This window comes from Polypterus senegalus, chromosome 3, assembly GCF_016835505.1.
Source record: "Polypterus senegalus isolate Bchr_013 chromosome 3, ASM1683550v1, whole genome shotgun sequence".
Classification (NCBI taxonomy): Eukaryota; Metazoa; Chordata; class Cladistia; order Polypteriformes; family Polypteridae; genus Polypterus; species Polypterus senegalus.
Window position 1 is genome coordinate 177,990,992 of NC_053156.1, and position 24,333 is coordinate 178,015,324.

Consider the following 24,333-nt stretch of genomic DNA (forward strand, 5'->3'; position numbering starts at 1 on the left):
CTCCACAGCTGTAACCAAAGCTCTGTGTGACATTTTTACTCGTGTTGGCATCCCTAGAGAAATCTGATCATCCACTATGAGATATTGAAGGCTAAAGCACAGGGCGCAAGGCAGGAACGAAGCCCTGGGCAGGGTGCCAGACCATTGCAGGACACACACACACACAGGACAATTTAGGATTGCCAATGCACCTAACCTGCATGTCTTTGGACTGTGGGAGGAAACCGAAGCACCCAGAGGAAACCCAAGCAGGGAGGACCCGGGAAGCGAACTCAGGTCTCCTTACTGCGAGGCAGCAGCGCTACTACTGCACTGTCCTATCTTACTTTTATTCTATGTCAATTAGTACTGCCTAATTTTAGTTATATATTTTGTCTTTTGTTCTCTTCCGTCATACTGTAAAGCACTTTGAGCTACATCATTTGTATGAAAATGTGCTATATAAATAAATATTGTTGTTGTACTTCTTTATATGACCTGCTTTGTGCCTTTTTTTCCTGCTTTTTTTTTTTAACTTTGTGATTTTTTTTCCTGGTTTGACTATGAAGTCGTTTGTTGCATAGTTCTGAGCGGATTCTAGGCAATGTTATTTTCTTGAAATGAAATGACTAAAATACATAAGATAAATCAGTACAGAATCAGAACTTAAATCAATGCCTAGCAGTTTGCATTACTATCAGATAAAAGATTTTATCAGCTAACACTGCAGTTTGAGCAAATAATATCATGTCTTGTTTAAGAAAGAGAGAAAAAAATTAATGTAGCTTATCTTTATTGTGGCTGCTTTATCAGTTCAGATTCTAAAAAAGGTTTGCAGCATGCCAATCAGTTCTTCAAACTCTCCTATTTATATATGTATATAACTATTTTTAAAGGAACAGTTCAGCATAGTGAATTTGAACATTTATTCAGCCAACCAAAACGTCAACACAAATACAGTAGAAAAGGTATGTCTATTGTCCACTGCTGTACCAATGCAGATTTAGTACAAGTCCTTTATGGGACATGATTGGAAATAGTCACAATGCACAGCCAAATCTCTGTTTTGTACTTACATCCATAAGTCTCAGAGAGCATGTTTCCATATGCTGTTTTGCCACCACATATGTAATTAGTCTACCTTTATGATGAGAGTTTCTCTTTAAGTCATAACGACGAAGAAAATTAGTAATCCTAATAGTCTAAAGTGGCTCTAAGATTAAAAGTCCAAAAGGAAATCTTGTAGACTCTAAATAGTAGATTACCGCTAGTTGTATGGCCTGGGTTTTATAATTATGACTTATCAATTGAAAGAGACAATACTTACTCTGTGGGTCTGAGGATCATAGAAAAAGTTGGACCAGTTGGGATCAGTCTGCATAAACCGGAATTCAAACAACTCTCGTAAGCAAAGTAGCAAAATATTGCCACATATCTAAGAAGAAAATAAGAAAAATAAATAAGGAAATGATTATGCTAATTCAATTTGTTTACACATTTGACAAGATACAAAATTAACCCATTGAATTACAATGCATAATCATATACATATGACCCTTTTAAGTTAAGAGCCATTAAAAAAAAATCTTTATAAAATAAATTTTGCATTCAAAGTGTATTAAATATAGTTTGTTAGCCAGAGGGAGTGTATCCAGCAGCCTGTGCTAGTATCTCAAAGTTGGATATTGGTTAAAAAAAAAGACACCTGATGAAAAAAGGTTTCTTATAATTTAATTAAGTCTACATTTTAATAGAACACAACCTGAACATATTATACGCAAAACATTTCATAAATAATTTCTGTAATTAGATTTATACTTTCCTACAAAGGCAAACCTTAGGACAGAAGGCTCCTGTGATAAAAATGTGGTAACAAAATAGTGAAAAGCTAAAAACATGTGATGATAAGATTGGTACCCAATAACATGCATGGAATTTTGATTCAGGTACTTCCATCTTTAGTTTATGTACTCAATTGGAAAAAATAAGATAACATTAGGTGGGAATGGTAAAACAATTTGAAGTTATAAATGTCACTATAAATGGACATTGCAATTTTTTCTATAGGCTTTCAGTGGCATACAGAACATCTCTGTTGTTTTAACAGACATTATAAAAGCATTTTCTGACCTAACCCTTTGTCTCACCAACCTTTTAACATCAATTTTACAATTTTGAACTGAACAAGCCATTCAGATCACCAAAACTGCCAATCCTAGTCAGCTAAGTTCTGCAAAATACAGTAACATTGAAAGCCCCCAAAGCACTTCTGTTTCCCACACTACTTGGTAATTTAGTCTATGGGCCTATGGTTTTCTGTTCTATCTACAAATCACTTTGAGAAAACATTTGAAATCTGTGTTCAGGTTGCGAGAGAGGATTAAGATCATTGTTGAGTCTGACACAGCCTAAACATTAGTTAACAGTACAATCCCTGAAGCCTATGAAAAAGGTGTAATCCCGGGCCATCTTAAATTCCTTCGCAACTCATCAGCAGTGTCTTTGTTTTGCAAATGTGTCAATCAGCACAAGCAGCCTGCTATCCCATAATCCCCACCAGTTCTCCCAGCTCAAGTCTGTTTATCTGGATGTGAGGTAGGTCTGGAATTGTATAGGGTAAATAATCTATACTAATAAAAGGCAAAGCCCTCACTCACTCACTCACTGACTCATCACTAATTCTCCAACTTCCCGTGTGGGTGGAAGGCTGAAATTTGGCAGGTTCATTCCTTACAGCTTCCTTACAAAAGTTGGGCAGGTTTTATATCGAAATTCTACACGTAATGGTCATAACTGGAAGCAGTTTTTCCATTTACTGTAATGGAGATGAGCTTCAACGCCGTGGGGGAGTTTAGTGTGACATCATCACGCCTCCCACGTAATCACGCAGTACATAGAAAACCAGGAAGACCTCAAAAAGCGCTGAAGAAAACATGCATTATATAATTGAGAAGGCAGCGAAACAATAAGAAGCGGCGAAAGTGACATATACAACCATATTCATGAGTTCTGCTACTTCGGAAACAAAGCACGATGTAAACCTACACTTTAAATTAAGTTCATAGACAGGCTGCCGCTGGCGTTTGTAATTTAGTGCCTGCCCATATAAGGCCGTCCGTCAGCGGCAATCCAATAGCAAACTGCCACGGGTAAATATTCACGGGTGAAGGACTGTGCTTATGGAGAGGAAGATGAGATGGTCAGGGTGGTGTTTGACACAAACTCAGCGAAACTGCGAGAGAAAGTTTTAAGTGCCAGGACTAAGGTAACATTAAATACAGCCATGGACATAGCACGAGATGGCACCAGCACAGCTGGGAACCTTCGATGCATGTACACCGAGTGGCTCACGTGAACTGGCGAGTGCACAGATAAAAGCAACAGTTCCAAAGGCTGAACAAAACCGAATTACACAATTGAAAAGGCAGCAAAAATATGAAGCGTCTGATACATACAAGCATATTCATAAATCCAACTACTGCGGAAACAAAGCACACGTTGGAAAAAGTCAATGTCCCGCTAAAGGAAGACAGTGTAAAAAAAACCCGTGCATGCAGTGTGTAAGGTCTCAGATAAAGAAGAAGGCGAGCTGTTTATTGATGCAGTAAGAAACGAATCGATGAATGAAACCTGTCATCTTTACAGCGATTGACAAACACGGAATGTAACTTGAACACAACACATCCTACAAATACGAACCTGATTGAAAGAAATAATGATAATCAAATCCTTGATGACAGCAACACTCAGTAACACTCACAAAACAAATACTGTATATTGACAGTCATGTTACGTTATTTTTAAAATGTTCCCTTTTCTTTTTCTAGCTTTTTTAACACACTACTTCTCCGCTGCGACGCGGGTATATATATATGTATATATATATATATATATATACCCGATCTACATACTCGAATAATGGATACTTTATTAGCCATCAATGATTGTTTTGGTAAAGCCATACTCAGTGTATTCATTAGATGAGCGGTAAAAAGTAAGAGCGAGGGAGGATGACTTATTGAGGCATGCAGGCTGTAGTGCGCGTCAACTCTATCTGAATTGCGCGATCACATTTGAAAAAATATATCTTTTCAAGTTCTATTTAGTCCATATGTGTCAAACTCAAGGGCGCGGGCCACATCCGCCCGGCGTAATTATATCCGCCCCGAGATCATTTTATATACTGTATTATTGTTATTAAAGCCGGGTATATGAAGCGCTGGTAACACAATAAACTACAGATCCCATAATGCAGCGCTTCAGCTGCCTTGCCAACACTTACGCGTTAATCAAGTCTACCTTATGATGCTGCAAGTTATTGCGAAGCTAGCTCACACGATGCTGAAGAGAAAAGTTGATTCTGAAAATAGAGCCTTTAAAACCGATGGGAGGCTGAGTATATGTTTACTGAACCCGTGTGTCTCATTTGTGGAGCTAATGTGGCTGTAATTACAGAATTTAATCTAAGACGGCACTATAAAACAAAACATCAGGGTAACCTGAAAGACCTGAATGCAATGCAGAAGATACAGAAAGCAGAAGAATTAAATAAGAATCTGACACTTCAGCGGACGTTTTACCCGTGCACAATCACAAAGTGATTTCAAGTGAAGCTGCTTTTATGGGAGACACAACCACTTGCCCCACTTTCCCTGTTGCCAAGTAATGTTAAACCAAGTCGTCACTACGGTGTTCCCAAATACGCACTTTGCTGATAAACTGCGCACTGAGTTTGCACGGCGCTTTGGTGACTTTGAAGAACAAAAAAAGTCCGTCTACATGCGGCTCGAACCTTGTGCATGTTTGGTAGCACATATCTGTGTGAGAAGCTCTTCTCAGTGATAAAGACTAACAAAACAGCACACAGGAGTCGCCTCACTGATGAGCACCTGCAATCCATCCTGAGAATCTCCACAACACAGAACCTCACACCAAACAGAAACGAACCTGTTGCCAAAAAGATGCCAGGCGTCCAGCTCTAAAATGACATATGAGCAAAGACAACTGAATGATTTGATTTGTTATTGCTGAAAGGAACACATTTTATTTATATTTCCAGGTTTTGTTATGCAGCATGTTCATATTTGAATTTGTATAATTTTGACAGGATATATTTTTATGGAGAGCAAAATCTTTTGGGATATTTAAAATCTAAGTTTATTTTTATATATAAAATTACATAAGAGTAAAGAAATTTGAATGTTTGTTCTTTTAATGTTTACTTTATTTCTAACTTGTATAATTTAGACAGGATATATTTTTATGGAGAGCAAAATATTATAAGTTGTTTAAGGTTTGAGTTGATTTATTCAGGAATAATATTCCTGTCTGTTTTACCATTCCTACCAAAGATATTTCTGTCGACTAAATAAAAATTCCTTCTATTTAAAATTTAAATAGAACTTGAACAAATACGATAGTTCATAATATCCACGCAGACTTGCACGTAAGAGCGGGTGTCATCCGTTTTAACAAACAGCGTATTGCACTGATCTGAAATAGCTGTGTGTGTATATATGTAGATATGTATGTATATGTATATATATGTTATATATATGTGTGTGTGTATATGTATATATATATGTATATATATATATATATATATATATATATATATATATGACAGCAACACTCAGCACTCACAACAGTGACAAAACAATTACATTGACAATCATGTTACATTATTTTCAAAATGTTTCTTTTTCTTTTTCATTGCTTCTTTAACACACTACTTCTCCGCTGCGAAGCGCGGGTATTTTGCTAGTATATTATTATTTGAAACACATGCATTTCATGGGTGTTCTGTTTCTACAACGATCTGGGTAAATGTAGGATGCAAGGCAAGAAATGTTGAACACACAGCTAAAACAGAAACTTTTTTAATGTTAAAGTACTAATGATAAAAAATTTGATATGAAGTGTACATTATAATTTGTGAAGACTGAAGTCCAAATATCAAACACTTTCACAAAAGGTACAAGTATAACAAAACAAGTGCTCTTTTTATCAAGAATATAACTGAAGAAAAAGAAAGCGGGTTAGGGTATGATGCTGTCACAGCCGCTTGATTAGCATTTTTTTCTCTTTTATAATTCAGTTTTATTTTCTCAGTCATGTTCATGCACCCCCAATCTGAAACTATTAGTTTTTAAATAAAGATGTGGTATAACAGAGATGAACTCAGATGAGGATGAGGGTTCCACGTCGGAGAAAGAGAACAGAAGCCCCCCCTGTAAGAAATGTTCAGTCACGCATAAGAACAATGTAGCTGCCCCAGGTATAAAGGAGAAGGATGGCACCATTTGGATCCAGCAAGAGGTTGGACTTCACCCTGCCAGTGAATCTGCCAAACACGTCCTTAACACTAGAATTTCCAGAGCCAATGAAAAAACGTGTAAATCCGGCCCACCTTAAATCCCTTTGCACCTCTCCGTCAGCGTCTTTTGTCTTCTAAATGTGTCGATAAATTCAAGCAGCAAGCAGCCTACTATACCATCCCCCCACCACCTCAGAACGGGCAAGAAGTTCTCCCGGTTCCTGCCTTGATTGATTTATCTGTGAGTGAGCCACCCAGAATTGTAAGGGGAAGTAATTTGATGTGTGTTTTGTGTCTACAACAATCTGTGTAAACATATCATTAAAACAAAAATGTTTTTCATGTTTTATTAATAAATGACAAAATGTAGACATGAACTGTATACTGTGTGAAGGCTGATGGCCAAATATCAAATAAAAACTTTCACAAAAGGTGCAAGTACAATACAACAGCTTCCGTGATGCAAGGGTTAGATCTGCCGACATTATCCAGAGGTTGCGAGTTTGAAACCATCTACCTCGCAAATTTACTGTTTTGAGTAGTGAGCTGCTCTTATTGTTAATATTATATAATAAAAACACACATTTGATTTGTGTCTGTAACAGCCGCTGTAAATTTTAGTACTTGTAAGAGTTAGCGTTTTTTTTTTTTTCCCCACTTTTATTCTCTCAGTCACGATCACGATCCAACACCCACCCCCCGCCCCAGATCTAACGCGGTTACTTTTTATCTGAAACTGAGAATAACCGTAGATGTGAGTGGTGTTTTGAGACAATGTAACTGGAAATTCTCTGATCTGGAGGGATAAAAGCTGACACAAACGCTGGTGAATCTGCCTGCTTCGGATCTCACCGTCACTTGAAATTTTTTTAATTTAGTTTTATCGAGTGTTCCTGCTCATGCTGAATTAGTATGCAGCTTATGGTCCATGATGTCAAAGCCGCACTGACAAAATAACAGAGACCTAGGTATATATGATATTTGGAATAACTCATTTTACGACCTGTATAGTACATTTCGGAAAACATTGTGGCACTAATGCAACATTATTCATATTCATTCTTCTGCTTGTAATCAGTGACCACGTTTTTTTTTTGTTTTTTTTTTCCATCTTGCCCATGCAGTTGCCACATTTTGGTGCACGGTACTGTTTCTTTTGTACTCTAGGCTATACAGAGGAAAGAATAGTACAGAGAAGTCAGTTCCACACTATATGCAATCATCAGATTCAAATGTTAACACCTCAGGACCGTCCTTTCTACATTTATGACATGTGTACCTGTTGCAATGTACACACTTCTCTCTGTGCCTTTTATATAAGAGTAATAAAAATAGCAGCTCACTACTGAAAATAGTAATTGGAGGACCTGGGAATCAAACCCACAACCTCTTGATTAAGACACAGTGGTTGTTACCACTGCATTTCTCTTTGCAGAAATGGTTCATCTCATTTTTATATTTTATATTTTTTGAATCTAGTCTTGCTTGCTTTTTGATTGCAAGATAAAATTTAATTTGACTCAGAATGTTAACCTAGCTCTTCTTAAGCATAAACAGTACAATATGTGAAGATATAATCTTACTTCATTTCGAAGGTCTTGGCTAAGATCAGTAGCCTGGTCCAATGGAAATCCAGATACAAGTTCAGTGGTCAGGACATGCTTGCTGCTGAGCTCATCAATGACAGCTGGAACATAGAAGAAGGGATGGCCCTTTAACAGTTCCCTGCAAACAAAAATATAAAGGTTTCATTATTCAGATACCACTTTCTTCATACTATGCAAAGTGAAATACTTAATAAACGCTACCAACTCTGCTTTATTGTGACCTGTAGGGGGTATCTCAAACCCAAAACCTAAGACACAACTGTCCACCACACAAGTCCCAAGTTCAAAACACTTTTTGTTTTAGACAAACCTCTTTCATCCTGGATTCTTATTACTACAATCACCATAACTACCACAATTACAATTCTTTCTTCTCCACTCCTACCAGGCAAATTTTGTCCTCCTTCTCTCCTCACTCTGACACCCTGGTTGCTTTTATACTTCTGTTGCCAGAACACTGCTCAAAGGAAGCACTTATAGATCAGGCAAAATCACCACAAAAGAACTGTGCCCTTTACCTGGTGGCGTCTGAGCAACTCCTGAACTACAATTCCCATGCAGCTCTGTTGGTGTCCAAGCCGAAGCCATTCCTTTGTGCACTCTCTATTCCTGCCTCTCAATTGAGAAAGGGAATAGAACAAACCCTGTTTAGAGCACCGATCCACTCCTTGTTTTAATATGGTTTCCCAGCCAGTCAAGGAAGCAGGATGAAATCTGAACAGAATGCCTGCTATTCATTATACCCAGATATGCTTGCTCTTACAAATATATTTCTGAGGATGTGGAACAACATAAGCATACAGGACAAAAGCATGCCAACAAAAGCGCACAGTGACAAACATGAACTGCTAGTAAATCAATGATAATTTATCCATCAGAAATAATATTGACATGTTGTGGATAACACAATACAAATACACAACAATACTGCACTGTAAGATTCTGTAGTATGCAGTGTAGTATAGAGACATTTTGCTTGGCTGTGGCTAGCAGAAGGTGAACTTTACAGATCGGAGTTTATTACATTACTCTGCTTAGTACCTGTATACCTTTTTATAGCAGAGTGTTTGATAAATCTTTAGTTCTGCATTAACTCAATTGGTAAATAAGGTTTTAAAAATGGTTACAAAGTTACAAAAATTGAACTATACTTTGATTCATGTTTACTAAATAAAAATAAATCAATTCACTACTATCTAACTGAGGAGAAGGCAATAGGGTAGCAAACTGGAGTTAGAAGTTTCCACATCCCTAACCACACACTGTTTGAATTACTGAGACATACACTATTGTAGGGAATGCTGCCAAGGGCCTCCAGACGCAAAAGCTACCCTCATCAGACCTCGAAAAATAAACCCACAAAAAATATATATTTAATTTTTGAAAAACTAATGTTTTTTTGCACTTTTTTGGTAAAAAAAAATGACAAAATGGTGCATCTTGCTTCATAACACTATTAATCACTTAGTGTTTGTGAGACAATTTTGCTAAAAAGTGCAGGACTGCAAGTGTTTCACAGAGTGGGTGGGGGGAGATGTTCGAGTAGCAGCAAACATTAAATAGGAACTCCACACAGAGTTTGTATTCAGCATCATTTCAGTGATTAATTCTACGTGGCATTGATTCCGTTCCACCACATCCCAAAGATGCTCTATTGGGTTGAGATCTGGTGACTGTGGGGGCCATTTTAGTACAGTGAACTCATTGTCATGTTCAAGAAACCAATTTGAAATGATTCGAGCTTTGTGACATGGTGCATTATCCTGCTGGAAGTAGCCATCAGAGGATGGGTACATGGTGGTCATGAAGGGATGGACATGGTCAGAAACAATGCTCAGGTAGCCCGTGGCATTTAAATGATGCCCAATTGGCACTAAGGGGCCTAAAGTGTGCCATGAAAACATCCCCCACACCATTACACCACCACCACCAGCCTGCACAGTGGTAACAAGACATGATGGATCCATGTTCTCATTCTGTTTACGCCAAATTCTGACTCTACCATTTGAATGTCTCAACAGAAATCGAAACTCATCAGACCAGGCAACATTTTTCCAGTCTTCAACTGTCCAATTTTGGTGAGCTTGTGCAAATTGTAGCCTCTTTTTCCTATTTGTAGTGGAGACGAGTGGTACCCGGTGGGGTCTTCTGCTGTTGTAGCCCATCCGCCTCAAGGTTGTGTGTGTTGTGGTTTCACAAATGCTTTGCTGCATACCTCTGTTGTAACGAGTGGTTATTTCAGTCAAAGTTGCTCTTCTATCAGCTTGAATCAGTCGGCCCATTCTCCTCTGACCTCTAGCATCAACAAGGCATTTTTGCCCACAGGACTGCCGTATACTGGATGTTTTTCCCTTTTCACACCATTCTTTGTAAACGCTAGAAATGGTTGTGCGTGAAAATCCCAGTAACTGAGCAAATTGTGAAATACTCAGACCGGCCCGTCTGGCACCAACAACCATGCCATGCTCAAAATTGCTTAAATCACCTTTCTTTCCCATTCTGACATTCAGTTTGGAGTTCAGGAGATTGTCTTGACCAGGACCACACCCCTAAATGCATTGAAGCAACTGCCATGTGATTGGTTGATTAGATAATTGCATTAATGAGAAATTGAACAGGTGTTCCTAATAATCCTTTAGGTGAGTGTAAGCTAGATGAATCTTGTTCCCAGTTTGGAGGTATCATTTGTCATCCATAAAAATGGGAAAGAATTTTTCTGGCAGTATTGAGAGGACTGCAGCAGTATTGCAAAAAAGCTGATGGGAGATCAGCATGTGATTTAAAAGAGGTTTTCTTTAGGCTTCAGCAGGAAATGACTGGTCATGAAAACTGTGTCAGTGTTTGACAGACAGTGTTTATACAGTGAATCCGGAAAGTATTCACAGCGCATCACTTTTTCAACATTTTGTTATGTTACAGCCTTATTGCAAAATGGATTAAATGAATTTGTTTCCTCAGAATTCTACAAACACCACCCCATAATGACAACGTGAAAAAAAGTTTACTTGAGGTTATGTAAATTTATTAAAAATAAAAAACTGAGAAATCACATGTACATAAGTATTCACAGCCTTTGCTCAATACTTTGTCGATGCACCTTTGGCAGCAATTACAGCCTCAAGTCTTTTTGAATATGATGCCACAAGCTTGGCACACCTATCCTTGGCCAGTTTTGCCCATTCCTCTTGCAGCACCTCTCAAGCTCCATCAGGTTGGATAGGAAGCGTTGGTGCACAGCTATTTTAAGATCTCTCCAGAGATGTTCAATCGGATTCAAGTCTGGGCTTTGGCTGGGCCACTCAAGGACATTCACAGAGGTGTCCTGAAGCCACTCCTTTGAAATCTTGGCTGTATGCTTAGGGTCGTTGTCCTGCTGAAAGATGAACCGTCGCCCCAGTCTGAGGTCAAGAGCGCTCTGGAGCAGGTTTTCATCCAGGATGTCTCTGTACATTGCTGCAGTCATCTTTCCCTTTATCCTGACTAGTCTCCCAGTTCCTGCCGCTGAAAAACATCCCCACAACATGATGCTGCCACCACCATGCTTCACTGTAGGGATGGTATTGGCCTGGTGATGAGCGGTGCCTGGTTTCCTCCAAACGTGACGCCTGGCATTCACACCAAAGAGTTCAATCTTTGTCTCATCAGACCAGAGAATTTTGATTCTCATGGTCTGAGTGTCCTTCAGGTGCCTTTTGGCAAACTCCAGGCGGGCTGCCATATGCCTTTTACTAAGGAGTGGCTTCCATCTGGCCACTCTACCATACAGGCCTGATTGGTGGATTGCTGCAGAGATGGTTGTCCTTCTGGAAGGTTCTCCTCTCTCCACAGAGGACCTCTGGAGCTCTGACAGAGCGACCATCGGGTTCTTGGTCACCTCCCTGGCTAAGGCCCTTCTCCCTCGATCACTCAGTTTAGATGGCTGGCCAGCTCTAAGAAGAGTCCTTGTGGTTTCGAACTTCTTCCACTTACGGTTGATGGAGGCCACTGTGCTCATTGGGACCTTCAAAGCAGCAGAAATTTTTCTGTAACCTTATTCAGATTTCTGCCTCTAGACAATCCTGTCTCGAAGGTCTACAGACAATTCCTTTGACTTCATGCTTGGTTTGTGCTCTTACATGAACTGTCAACTGTGGGACCTTATATAGACAGGGGTGTGTGCCTTTCCAAATCATGTCCAATCAACTGAATTTACCACACGTGGACTCCAATTAAGCTGCAGAAACATCTCAAGGATAATCAGGGGAAACAGGATACACCTGAGCTCAATTTTGAGCTTCATGGCAAAGGCTGTGAATACTTATGTTCATGTGCTTTCTCAGTTTTTTTTATTTTTAATAAATTTGCAAAAACCTCAAGTAAACTTTTTTCATGTTATCATTATGTGGTGCTGCGTGTAGAATTCTGAGGAAAAAAATGAATTTAATTCATTCTGGAATAAGGCAGTAGCATAACAAAATGTGGAAAAAGTGATGCGCGGTGAATACTTTCCGGATGCACTGTATGTCCATATGATGCTGGTGTGTTTTTTGTTTGCAGACCCATACGCCTAAAGGCCACATCATGTTACACAACATTTAAGGCAATTTTGAGTTGAAGACATCATTTAAACACTCTCAATGAGCAACTCACTCAAACTAGTCTGCGACACACTCTGAGCAAATCAAACAGGTTTGACTTTGCCTTAAGTCATAGGCTCTGTGTCCATGAAAGCTGACAACCAATGAACATTCATCCAGAAGTACAATACATATAATGCAGCAAAAAGAAATAAGGTACACATGTGTTTTGGACTTTGCAAACAGAACAGAGACACATCTGGCTGATGTATTATATTTTACGTACAACATAAAATGGAAAAAAGAAAAAGGGAGAGATTGTGGATGCACTTGCAGTACCTGTAAACCCTTCATACAGAGCCAGGAAGCACATTATTGGCAGTTAGAAAAAGGGGAACATTTGGCAGCTGTTTAATTTGACATATAGTAACCAGTGATTTCAAGTAATGTAAGTCGACATGTTTCAGGAACACAAACAACTACTACAGCTATCAAGTTTGATATTCAGTCTGACTAGAAGTCCTATAATGTGATGTTGGTATGAGATATGCATATTTTAACTAATAACATCTACTATCCCTAGTTTATTGTATGTTTCACAGTGTCCTGCCAGCAGAATTCCAATTACCAAGGGGTATTTCTCATACTGACCGTGAGCCATTTCAAGTTTTTATCTGAACATAGTTTCATAACATTTAATATCCATTATATGTTTGCTCACTTCAATAAAAGAACTTATTACACCTACTAATCTTTCCAGCTCTTGACCCTTATATTTCTATGTTTGCTTCTTCTTGTACACCAGTCTTCATTTTATTTTTGCTATACTTATATTTAATCCCAGCTTCTCCGATTTAAATCCAAATATTCTCAACAGCTCTTCATCATTGACTCTATGACACCACCTGGACACTAGGCCAAGTCAGCTCTACTGAAGACCACCAACCATTTTGGACCTCTTTGCTCGTTTCTGTAAGTTTGCTCATAAAGTTGAACCATTTGTAAACGATCACAAAACTGTATGCCTATGCCATTTACAAACTACAAATGGGTCTATCAGTCCAAGCTAGCAATGACACTAATTCCAAACTGACTTAGTTAACACACTATTTACAGGCATAGCCAAGAAGGTTCAATTTCATGTTAACTACAGGGCAATACCATAATCTATAGCTATGAAATAATATTATATTCTATTCAAATTAAGCAAACACTAATATTAATTTAAAGATTGAGCCTTACACGCAAGTATAAATAAGAACAAGCACCAAACCATTGGGTTCAGAAAGAAAAGGAGAAGGATAAGGAAGCTAAACTTTCATCATAGTCAAAACTGGCCTGGTGTTTGTAGTATGGCATATCAGAGACTGACCTGGAACAGATGGGCAAAGGAATATATCTGCCAGGACCTGACACAGCAGCATTGGCTCCAGCTGAAAGTGAAAGTGGGAGCGAAACAGCAAGCGAGGCAGGCAAGGAGGAATCATCGATTCCAGGAGGATTACTGGAACTAAGTGTGGCCCTTTTATCTCTGGTGTCAACTGCAGCTAATACCCCTCTCCGACGCATCAACCCTAACTGAACTCACAACTGTACTTTGTGAGCATGCTCTTGTCAGTCAAACACAGGAAAGCTCTGCAGTCTACTTGTGACTTTACGCTGTAGGGAGATAAGTAAATAAATCAAGATAATTAGGTAAATAACATTCAATTTGGCTTTTATATACAAAGTACAGTGACAGCAAAAGTGCGACGGCAGCTTCCACCTACAGCTATAGACTTTTCAGTATGCAAGCGACTCTCTTATGCTAGTGTTTAGATCTGGACGGTGTATGTGCCCAAAAAAGAAGTCTGACAGCATTCTTGTACCATTGCTCGCATATACTGAAGTGTCAGCATACACTTTTCATGGCATTACACATGTACTTTGTGAGCATGCCCATGTAAATCAAACATAGGAAGCTCTGCAGTCTGCTTGTGGCTTTACGCTGTAGGAAGGTAAGTAAATAAATCAAGGTAAACAGGTAAATAACATTCATTCTGGCTTTTATACAAGTAACTTGTAAATGGTTTTTATATACTGTAAAGACCATCAGAAAACATATTCAAAAACAGGTATGTATTCCTGTAGGCTTGGAGTCACAATCACTCCTAATCCACTAAAATCTGTGTTTGGTATACTGCCAGATGGGCGTAAAGTGGAGAAGGGCAAACAAATAATTAATTGCCTTTACCTTGTAATGATTACATCCGCTACACTTCTCTAAATTTACATTGAAAATTGTACTGATGATTGCAGGTCAACTCAAACTGCCTTCAGCCCCTTCCCACAGCGCAGAAAGATAACTTACAATAATAAAAGCGATATTTACACAACCACACTGAGAAAAGATGCAACAAAAAAAATGTAATTAATATATTTTCTACAATCCACAAAAACTCCTCCTCTTTCAATATATACAATAAACAAAGGGTATAAAATTATATATCCAAGAATATTCCCCATCGTCCATTTGAGTTAGTGTTTCTTTTTTATCCGATTGTCCTATACTCTCTCAAAAACAAGAACCTTTACTCCTTAACAATCTCTAATTGATAGATAATGTCTGCTGAACAAACAGGTGCCCTAGCTAAGTGAAGGGATGGTACACTCAAACACGTGGCGAGATGTACATCGACTAGAATGGAGGCTGGCATGCGAGTGAGGAGGGCCCCGCCCGGCTTCCCATTCCTGAGATCATGCTTCCCACTCTCTTCAGCCCGCAGCCTCTCTCTTGGATTTGCGTTAATAAATCGCTGCAGGAACTGAACTATGATACCAAGTGCGAGGACAGAAGTTGTAACTGGAATGTTCAAGCAAATTATAGAAAACAAAACAATCTAAATCCATTAAGTAGTTCTCTAATGAAAAGCAGACCGGCATACAGATGTTGGATTTTATATATACAGAGATGCATTTGAACCTCACAAATTAATGTAAATAGGCAGCTTTTCTGAAAATATATACAGCTTTACTGAATTAGCAGCAAACTCCATCATTTGCCAATCAATAAATTACTAAAGGAAAAGGTTGCTCTCGTTTCTGCTTTGAAATCAATAAAAATAAGGTGCTTTACTTCTAATCACTGAATAAAACCAGTAAAAATATGTTACTCACTTGAATTTTCTTGCACACTCGGCCTCCCTTTCATAATCACATTCAAGTGCCAACTCGCGGCTCATAACCTCAATTAAATGTTCGGGGAACAACCCTGCACATAAAAGCAAGAGTATGAAACATTAAAAAGACAAGAGTAGTTAGGTAGAAACAAAGACAATTTGGCATTGCAAGACACAAAGTAGTTCTTTATTGTTACTGTATCAGACAAAAAGGTAAAAAAATATAACATTTAACATCACCATGCTTCACTTTCAGTTTACCAGTGTTCAAAAATGTGCTGATGGTATGAATTGAAAAGATCCACATTCCTATTTAACAATGATAATATATGGAGGAAAGGCCTTATAAACAACATTTCACAATAATTACTGAAGCTACCATTTGGCATTTTATGCTTATCAGAGATGGACGAAAGACTTTGTAAAAGGCATATTCAAAAACCATTGCTTCTACTACGAAAAAATGCTAAACTGTCCTAATTTTTTGTTTCATTTTTGGTTAAGTACAGTATAAAAATTCCTCTTGTAGCATTCACAGTTAAGAGGCCCCTTAAAAAGAGTCAGAAAATTCATATTTGTAGTTATTCTGCACAATGTATGACATTTGTGAATAATAAAAAAAGATAATATTATGATCTGGAATTATAATTAAGCATTTACAGTCATATGAAAAAGTTTGGGAACCCCTCTCAGCCTGCATAATAATTTACTCTACTTTCAACAAAAAAGATAACAATGGTATGTCTTTCATTTCCTAGGAACATCCGAGTACTGGGGTGTTTTCCAACAAAGCTTTTTAGTGAAGCAGTATTTAATTGTATGAATTAAATCAAATGTGAAAAACTGGCTGTGCAAAAATTTGGGTCCCCTTGTAATTTTGCTGATTTGAATGCATGTAACTACTCAATACTGATCACTTGCAATACCAAATTGGTTGGATTAGCTCATTATGCCATGAACGTCATAGACAGGTGTGTCCAATCATGAGAAATGGTATTTAAGGTAGTCAATTACAAGTTGTGCTTCCCTTTGACTCTCCTCTGAAGAGTGACAGCATGTGATCCTCAAAGCAACATTCAAAAGATCTGAAAACAAAGATTGTTCAGTATCATGGTTTAGGGGAAGGCTACAAAAAGCTATCTCAGAGGTTTAAACTGTCAATTTCAACTGTAAGGAATGTAAATCAGGAAATGGAAGGCCACAGGCACAGTTGCTGTTAAACCCAGGTCTGGCAGGCCAAGAAAAATACAGGAGTGTTATATGCGCAGGATTGTGAGAATGGTTACAGACAAACCACAGATCTCCTCCAAAGACCTGCAAGAACATCTTGCTGCAGATGGTGTATCTGTACATCGTTCTACAATTCATTGCAATTTCCACAAAGAATATCTGTATGGCAGGGTGATGAGAAAGAAGCCATTTCTGCACTCACGCCACAGATAGAGTTGCTTGTTATATGCAAATGTTCATTTAGACAAGCCAGATTAATTTTGGAGCAAAGTGCTTTGGACTGATGAGACAAAAATTGAGTTATTTGGTCCTAACAAAAAGTGCTTTGCATGGCAGAAGAAAAACACACCATTTCAAGAAAAACACCTGCTACCTACGGTCATAAAAATTTGGTGGAGGTTCCATCATACTGTGGGACTGTGTGGCTAGTTCAGGGACTGGAGCCCTTGTCAAAGTTGAGAGTCAGATGAATTCAACCCAATATCAACAAATTCTTCAGGATAATGTTCAAGTATCAGTCACAAAGTTCAAGTTATGTAGGGGTTGGAAATTCCAACAAGACAATGACCCAAAACACAGTTTGAAATCTACAAAGGCATTCATGCAGAGGGAGAAGTACAATGTTCTTGAACAGCCGTCACAGTCCCCTGACTTGAATATCATCAAAAATCTATAGGATGATTTGAAGCAGGCTGTCCATGCTCGGCAGCCATCAAATTTAACTGAACTGGAGAGATTTTGTATGGAAGAATGGTCAAAAATACCTCCATCCAGAATCCAGACACTCATCAAAGGCTATAGGAGGCATCTAGAGGCTGTTATATTTGCAAAAGGAGGCTCAACTAATTATTGATTTAATCTCTCTGTATGCACCTGTCTAATTTTGTTATGATGCATATTGCATATTTCCTGTTAATCCAATAAACTTAAATTCACTGCTGAAATACTTCTGTTTCCATAAGGCAAACAAAGTTGCTACTTTGAAACCTCAGCCAATGATAAACAAAAATCCAATGAATTAAGAGGGGCTTCCAAACTTTTTCATATGACTGTAGGTTAATAAGCACATATGAAGATAAATAAGATGTTCTATATGATTATTGCATTAATAATTTTAACAACAATTGTTTAAAAAATTTTTTTTACTGACATCGGCTTTGCTAATCTGTTATACACATCAACTAACCCACAACTGCAGTATTTTACAAACATAAAAATATTTAAATAAAAAAGAGAAAAAATAACTATCATAGTTAGAAGTACAAGGGGAAGTCAAGCTAAAGTTAGATAATAGGATTTATTAGAAAATGGAAAGAACGTTAACAAAACCGAAGACGTCAGTTCTCAATGTAGTCTCCATCCATCTAGGACAAGACAAAACCTTTTATTCTGCTGGAATCCAGACAGGTGCCACAAGTGCATTGAGAAGAGTGGAGACTACATTGAGAAATTACATTATCAGTTCGTTCCATTTTCTAATAAATTCCATTCCTAACTTTAGCTTGACTCCCCTCATAGGACCAAGCCCTATTAAAATCATTTTTTGACTTCAAATCAGCATGTTCTGTAAAATTTTGTCAAAATGACAAAATATACTTTTGTGGGAACTAAAGATTACAAGGCTAAAAACATGATTTAATATTTTGTGATGAAGTTACACCGTATTAAAAGCTCAACATATTGAAAAAAAAAAAAAATTCTTAGAACGTTTCAAGTTATGTTCTTAACACTAGAATTACAGTTCCAGAGCCTCACATCTCCAGTTATTCCCAGTTTCAACTAAAAATAACAGCGCCAGATCTGGCCGTGATCATGATTTTAAATCCTTTTACAAGCACCTCTCTGCCACCGTGTATTTGTCCTGTATAATATTAACAATAAGAGCTACTGAAAACGGCAAATATAGGATTGAGTCGGGATCGAACTGGGGACTCTTGATTACAAGTCAGCAAATCTTACCGCAACGCCACAGAAGCTGTTGTCTTTTCCTTGAACCTTTTGTGAAAGTGTTTATTTGATCTTTGGACTTCAGGCTTCATACATTTTACAGTTTATTCCTACATTTTGTCATTTACTACTAAAATATGAAAAATGTTTGTTTTAAAAATGTGTTTACACAGATTATTGTAGAAATGGAACACACATGAAATGCGTGTGTTCCAAATAAAGATCTATTATTTCCACTCTAAAACTCCACTTCACTGCCAGATAATCAATCGAGGCATGAGCTGGGAGAAGTTTGTGCACGTTCTAAGTCGGTGGGGGGATGAAATAGCCGGCTGCTTGCTGCTCGTCTTTATCGGCACATTGACAGGACAAAGGACGCTGGCGGAGAGGTGCAAACGGATTTAAGGTGGGCCGGATCTACGAGTTATTTCGTAGGCTCTAGTAATTCTAGTTTTAACTAATATAAAGTATAACACATGTTGAATAAACAAGCCTTTTTCTTGACTACTTACATTTATCAACTGAAAATCTTTTTTTCAAATAAAATTATTTTATGTAAGTATTCACATTAAAAATAAAGTAACATACAGTTCATTAAAATTCATGGTGTATTTGTTACAGGCTTTGAGTCTTAATAAAATAATAATTTAAACACTACTAAATGTAATAATAAAGACATGGTGATATATAGGATATGAAGCATATTAAGTTTATCATTCAACAGTAAAAATGACAAGAACAAAAAGGTACTAATAATGTGAAAGCATATTTTCAATTCTATTAATAATTGCATTAGCAAATTAAGGATCATGGTAAGTAAATATTATGCCATATTGCTCCATCTCCATTACAAATACTTTTTAAAATTAGAATTACACCTGAATAAAAACAGACCCGGACTTAATGTGTTATAACACAATGCGAAGATGTGTTTAATAGTCTCCTACATTTTAACATTTTTTACATTTTATTTCTAAACTAACAGACATCAGCTTTATTACACTTTTTCTCTTTAATTATGAAACAAGGCAAAGAATTAGACAAAAAATGAAGGACACAAAATTTTTACTGATGCTCTTAAATTACAGTCAACCTGACACAACAGTGAAACAAAGTTCTACATCTATGACACAAAGGGAAAAAAACGATCTAACAAGAGAAGGTTAGAAAACTTCTCTGGAACCATAACTTTCAATTACTTTTAAGTACAGTGTCCTACATCAGAAGAGCAACAAAGGTCATACTACATTATTAATGTTTATTCAGTAAACTGATCTAAACACCAAAATACCCACTCTCTCATAGTGCAACCAAGAAAAAAATGTTACAAACCAACAAATACCACAATTTTAAAATAGTACTTACCTTCAGGCAATGCATTGCTCATGCTGAGAACGGTCATCAGATTAGTTACATCACTGTTTATACTTTGAGCAACTCCAGGATACTAAGACATATAGACAAAAATTTGATTATAGCAAAATCTTTTCTCAAGACAAATTTAGAAAAAAAAAAACAACTACCATACAATTTATTAATTTAATTTGACTTTATAATGGATTTGCTTAAGATCTGGCTTGTCTAACACAAATACTGTAATGCACAAATGTCCTAATACCACAAAATCTGAGTGAGACAATGAATCCCACACAAGCCACAAAACTATAGAATGGAATTTTGATAAATAAAGAATCATCTGGCCTTGGGATTCAATACACAAAGAAAAAGCTGTTAAAGAATTTCTCACCTGTATCTTCATTGCAACTTCTCTCCCATCTTTAAGCCTAGCCAGATGCACCTGCCCAATTGAAGCTGCTGCAAATGGCCGCTCTTCAAAAAAGTCTACTTTTTCACGCCAGGTTGGACCAAGGTCATTGTTTAGAGCTTTTCTAAAAATATATTAATATATATAAAATATATATATATATATATATATATATATATATATATATATACACATATATATATATACATACACACACACACACACACACACAGTATCTCACAAAAGTGAGGACACCTTTCACAATCTTGTAAATATTTTATTACAGTGAACCCTCACTATATCGCGTTTCGACTTTCGCAGCTTCACTCCATCGTGGATTTTAAATGTAAGCATATCTAAATATAGATCATGGATTTTTCGCTGGTTCCCGGATTTCTGCGGACAATGGGTCTTTTAATTTATGGTGCATGCTTCCTCAGTTTGTTTGCCCAGTTGATTTCATAAAAAGGATGCTATTGGAGGATGGCTTAGAAGCTACCGAATCAGAGCATGTATTACGTATTAACTAAAACTCCTCAATGAATGGCGATATGCTTCCCACGCGGTGCTTGATTGTTTGCTTTTCTCTGTCTCTCTCACGCTCTTTGACATTCTCTGCGCCTGACGGAGGGGGTGTGAGCAGAGGGGCTGTTTGCCTAGAGCAGGGCTATTCAATTGGCGGCCCGCGGGCCACATGCGGCCCAAAATCAACCTCCAAGTGGTCCAGCCCGTGGTTCCGCTCATAGATAATAAATTAATATATATTATTCATAAATTGTTATAATATAATATATATTATAATATAATTTAATATATATATTATAATATAATTTAATATATATATATTATATTAATATAAATATATAGTATATTAACATAAAGTATTTATTATGTCTATGGTCCCGCCAAAAACGCGCATTCCTACGCAAATTACGTAGCCTGCAACACGCAAACAATGCAGTGCATGCCGGTAGTAGCTTAGATTACTATCAATATGTCTTTCTCAACACTGAAACGTAAAATTGCCAAAGAAAACCGTAAGTTTAACCCTGCCTGGACTGACAAATACTTGTTTATTTTACCGCCACATCCAAATGCCAAACGATGTGTTTAATTTGTAATGATTGCGTTGGAGTATTTAAAGATTACAATGTGCGGAGGCATCATGTTGAGAAACACCACACTTTTCGCACCAATTTTCCAGAGGGATCTCAAGAGAGGGCTGCAAAAGTGCAGAGTTTGATTGCATCTTACAACCGGAGCAGTACTACCATGGTGCGGTCATTCAAAGCCCAAGAGAGAGCTACTGCAGCTAGGGTTGCCACTCGTCCTTTAAAATACGGAATCGTCCCGTATTTAAGAATGAAATTGCGCTTGGCCCCCAAGGGATGTGGCCCCTGCTGCAGTATGCGTCCCTTATTTTTTTGTATTAAAAGTGGTAACCCTAACTGCAGCATCCCTTCGTGTTTCCTGGATACTGGCAAAAAAGAAAAGACCATTCACAGACTCTGAAACCGTGAAGGACTGTATGCTGGCTGTCATGAATGAGGTGATAAATGACGATAAAATAAAAATGAGCGTGGTATCTGCTATAAAAAACGTACCCCTGTCAGATACTTCAAACATTCGTAGGGTTGAAATTCTTGCTGCAGATGTGTATGAAACACTGTTAGGAGACCTGATGAAAGCTGATACTATGTCTATAGCAGTAGATGAGTCCACAGACAAAACTGATACTGCTCAGTTGTGCATATATGTCCGTTTTTTTGATGGCAAATGCTTCCAAGAAGAGCTGCTCGGCCTACTGCCGTTAGAAGGACACACAACTGGCGATATAGTCTTTGGGAAAATTTCCGCCTTTTTTAAAGACAATGGTCTGGATATGAAGCGTGTGTGCATGCTTGTGACAGATGGGGCTCCGTCCATGACAGGGAAAGTGAATGGTTTGGAAGCAAGTTGGTTGGTCCGCTGTTGCACCTCAGTTGATCTCCTTACACTGCATTGTGCATCAGGCGGTGTTGTGCGCAAAACGACAATGGACAGCGTTATGTCTATAATTAATTTTATTCGCTCCACATCAAGCCTCCAACACCGCTTATTCCACATGCTGCTGTCAGAAATGTCTGCTGAGCACCACGACCTTCTTTTGCACAATGACGTGAGATGGCTGTCCAAAGGCAAAGCACTAATTTTTTCGCGGTCTCAAGCAAAAAGGCAGAAACGCACTTGATTTGCATACTGGACGACAATTTCATGGCCGATGCCTGCTTTCTGAGCGACATATTCAAACACCTGAACGATCTCAATTTGAGACTACAAGACAGAGACAAAACTGTCATCGACCTTGTGGAACAGATGCGCGCATTCCAAGTTAAACTGGACCTTTTGCAAATGATTTGAGCACAGGCGAATGCTGCATTTTCCGACACTCCGCAAATGCATCTCATCCCCCGCACAAATCACGGATGTGATGACAGATTTCATTGCGATGTTGAAAAATAACTTTGCTGGTCGATTGAATGGACTTGATCTGCCCACAGAGTTGGCCGTTTTTGTCAGAGACCCGTTCACTGTTGCAATAGAATGGGACTTATTCGCCAGAGCTAAGAAACTGGTTGACGAGGGGAAATTCACACTCAAACTTGTTGACATGCAGTCATCTGTAACCATGGCACAGCAGCTTTCCACTAACGGGCCTGCAATGTTTTGGACTGATGTCAACGCACATCAGTTCCCTAACATTAAGAAAGTAGCGATCGTCATGCTCAGTATGTTTGGATCAACATATACATGTGAGTCAAGTTTTCACACATGAACTCCATAAAAGCAACTCGTTGCTCCCTGACTGACCATACTCTCCACCAATGCCTTCGAATTGCATTGACAACTTACGAGCCTAAAGTCACTGCTCTCGTTCAAAACAAAAAATGTCACTTCTCCCACTAAGTCAGCAGGGTAACTGTAGCCTACAATACATCAATATAATGTGGGATGCGTAACAGAGGCATGCCTAATCACACATGGTGATTTAAAATATGTTCCCTCAGTGTTGTTATAGTTGTGAATACTGTGCACTTTTTATTTTATGCACTTTAAGATGTTCCTGGGTCAAATGTGTGCAAGTTGTTTATTTTGTTTCAAAAGGAAACAATGTTATTTCTAATAGCCTACTACCGTGCACTATTTTGTTTTATGCACTTTGTGATCAGATAGGTCAGATATGTAGCCTAGGTCAGTTTTTTTTCTTTTGTAAGTGGAAAAAATAGGAGCCACCTCAGATTCTGTTAATTCAGCTCTTTTTGTATGCACCTTTTGCTCTGCAAACTGACCAAAGTTAAAAGAGAAACAACGAATAAACCTTATGTTTTTCAATAAATTTGTTTGTGTTGGTTTTAAAATGTGTCATTACGAGCTGCTTTGCCGCTAAAACGACTGGCCCAGCTAACCTTCTTGGTTTGACAATCTGGCCCAACTGAATTTGTAATTGAATAGCCCTGGCATAGAGGACACGGACGCTCCTCTAAAAAATGGCGCTTTATCGTGGTGCTTCTGCATACTTAAAAGCACAAAAGCACGTATTGATTTTTTGATTGTTTGCTTTTCTCTCGCTCACTCTCTCTCTCTCTCTCTGACATTCTCTGCTCCTGACACGCATTCCTTTGAAGAGAAGATATATTTGCATTCTTTTAATTGTGAGAAAGAACTGTCATCTCTGTCTTGTCATGGAGCACAGTTTAAACTTTTGACTAAAGGTTGTTATTTCATGTCTAGAGGG

General features: G+C 38.0%; 1 protein-coding gene across 1 annotated transcript in view; it reads right to left on the reverse strand.

Moving 5' to 3' along the window:
- The window catches only part of LOC120525708 (atypical kinase COQ8A, mitochondrial-like), a 154,264-nt gene that overhangs the window by 37,735 nt on the left and 92,196 nt on the right, over positions 1-24,333 (reverse strand). Inside the window, exons 8-12 of the mRNA XM_039748244.1 lie at positions 20,541-20,681; positions 20,159-20,240; positions 15,615-15,708; positions 7,879-8,020; positions 1,307-1,414 (exon numbers count right to left, since the gene is read on the reverse strand). Of these exons, the coding sequence (XP_039604178.1) occupies positions 1,307-1,414; positions 7,879-8,020; positions 15,615-15,708; positions 20,159-20,240; positions 20,541-20,681 (567 nt within the window). The remainder of the gene's footprint in view (positions 1-1,306; positions 1,415-7,878; positions 8,021-15,614; positions 15,709-20,158; positions 20,241-20,540; positions 20,682-24,333) is intronic.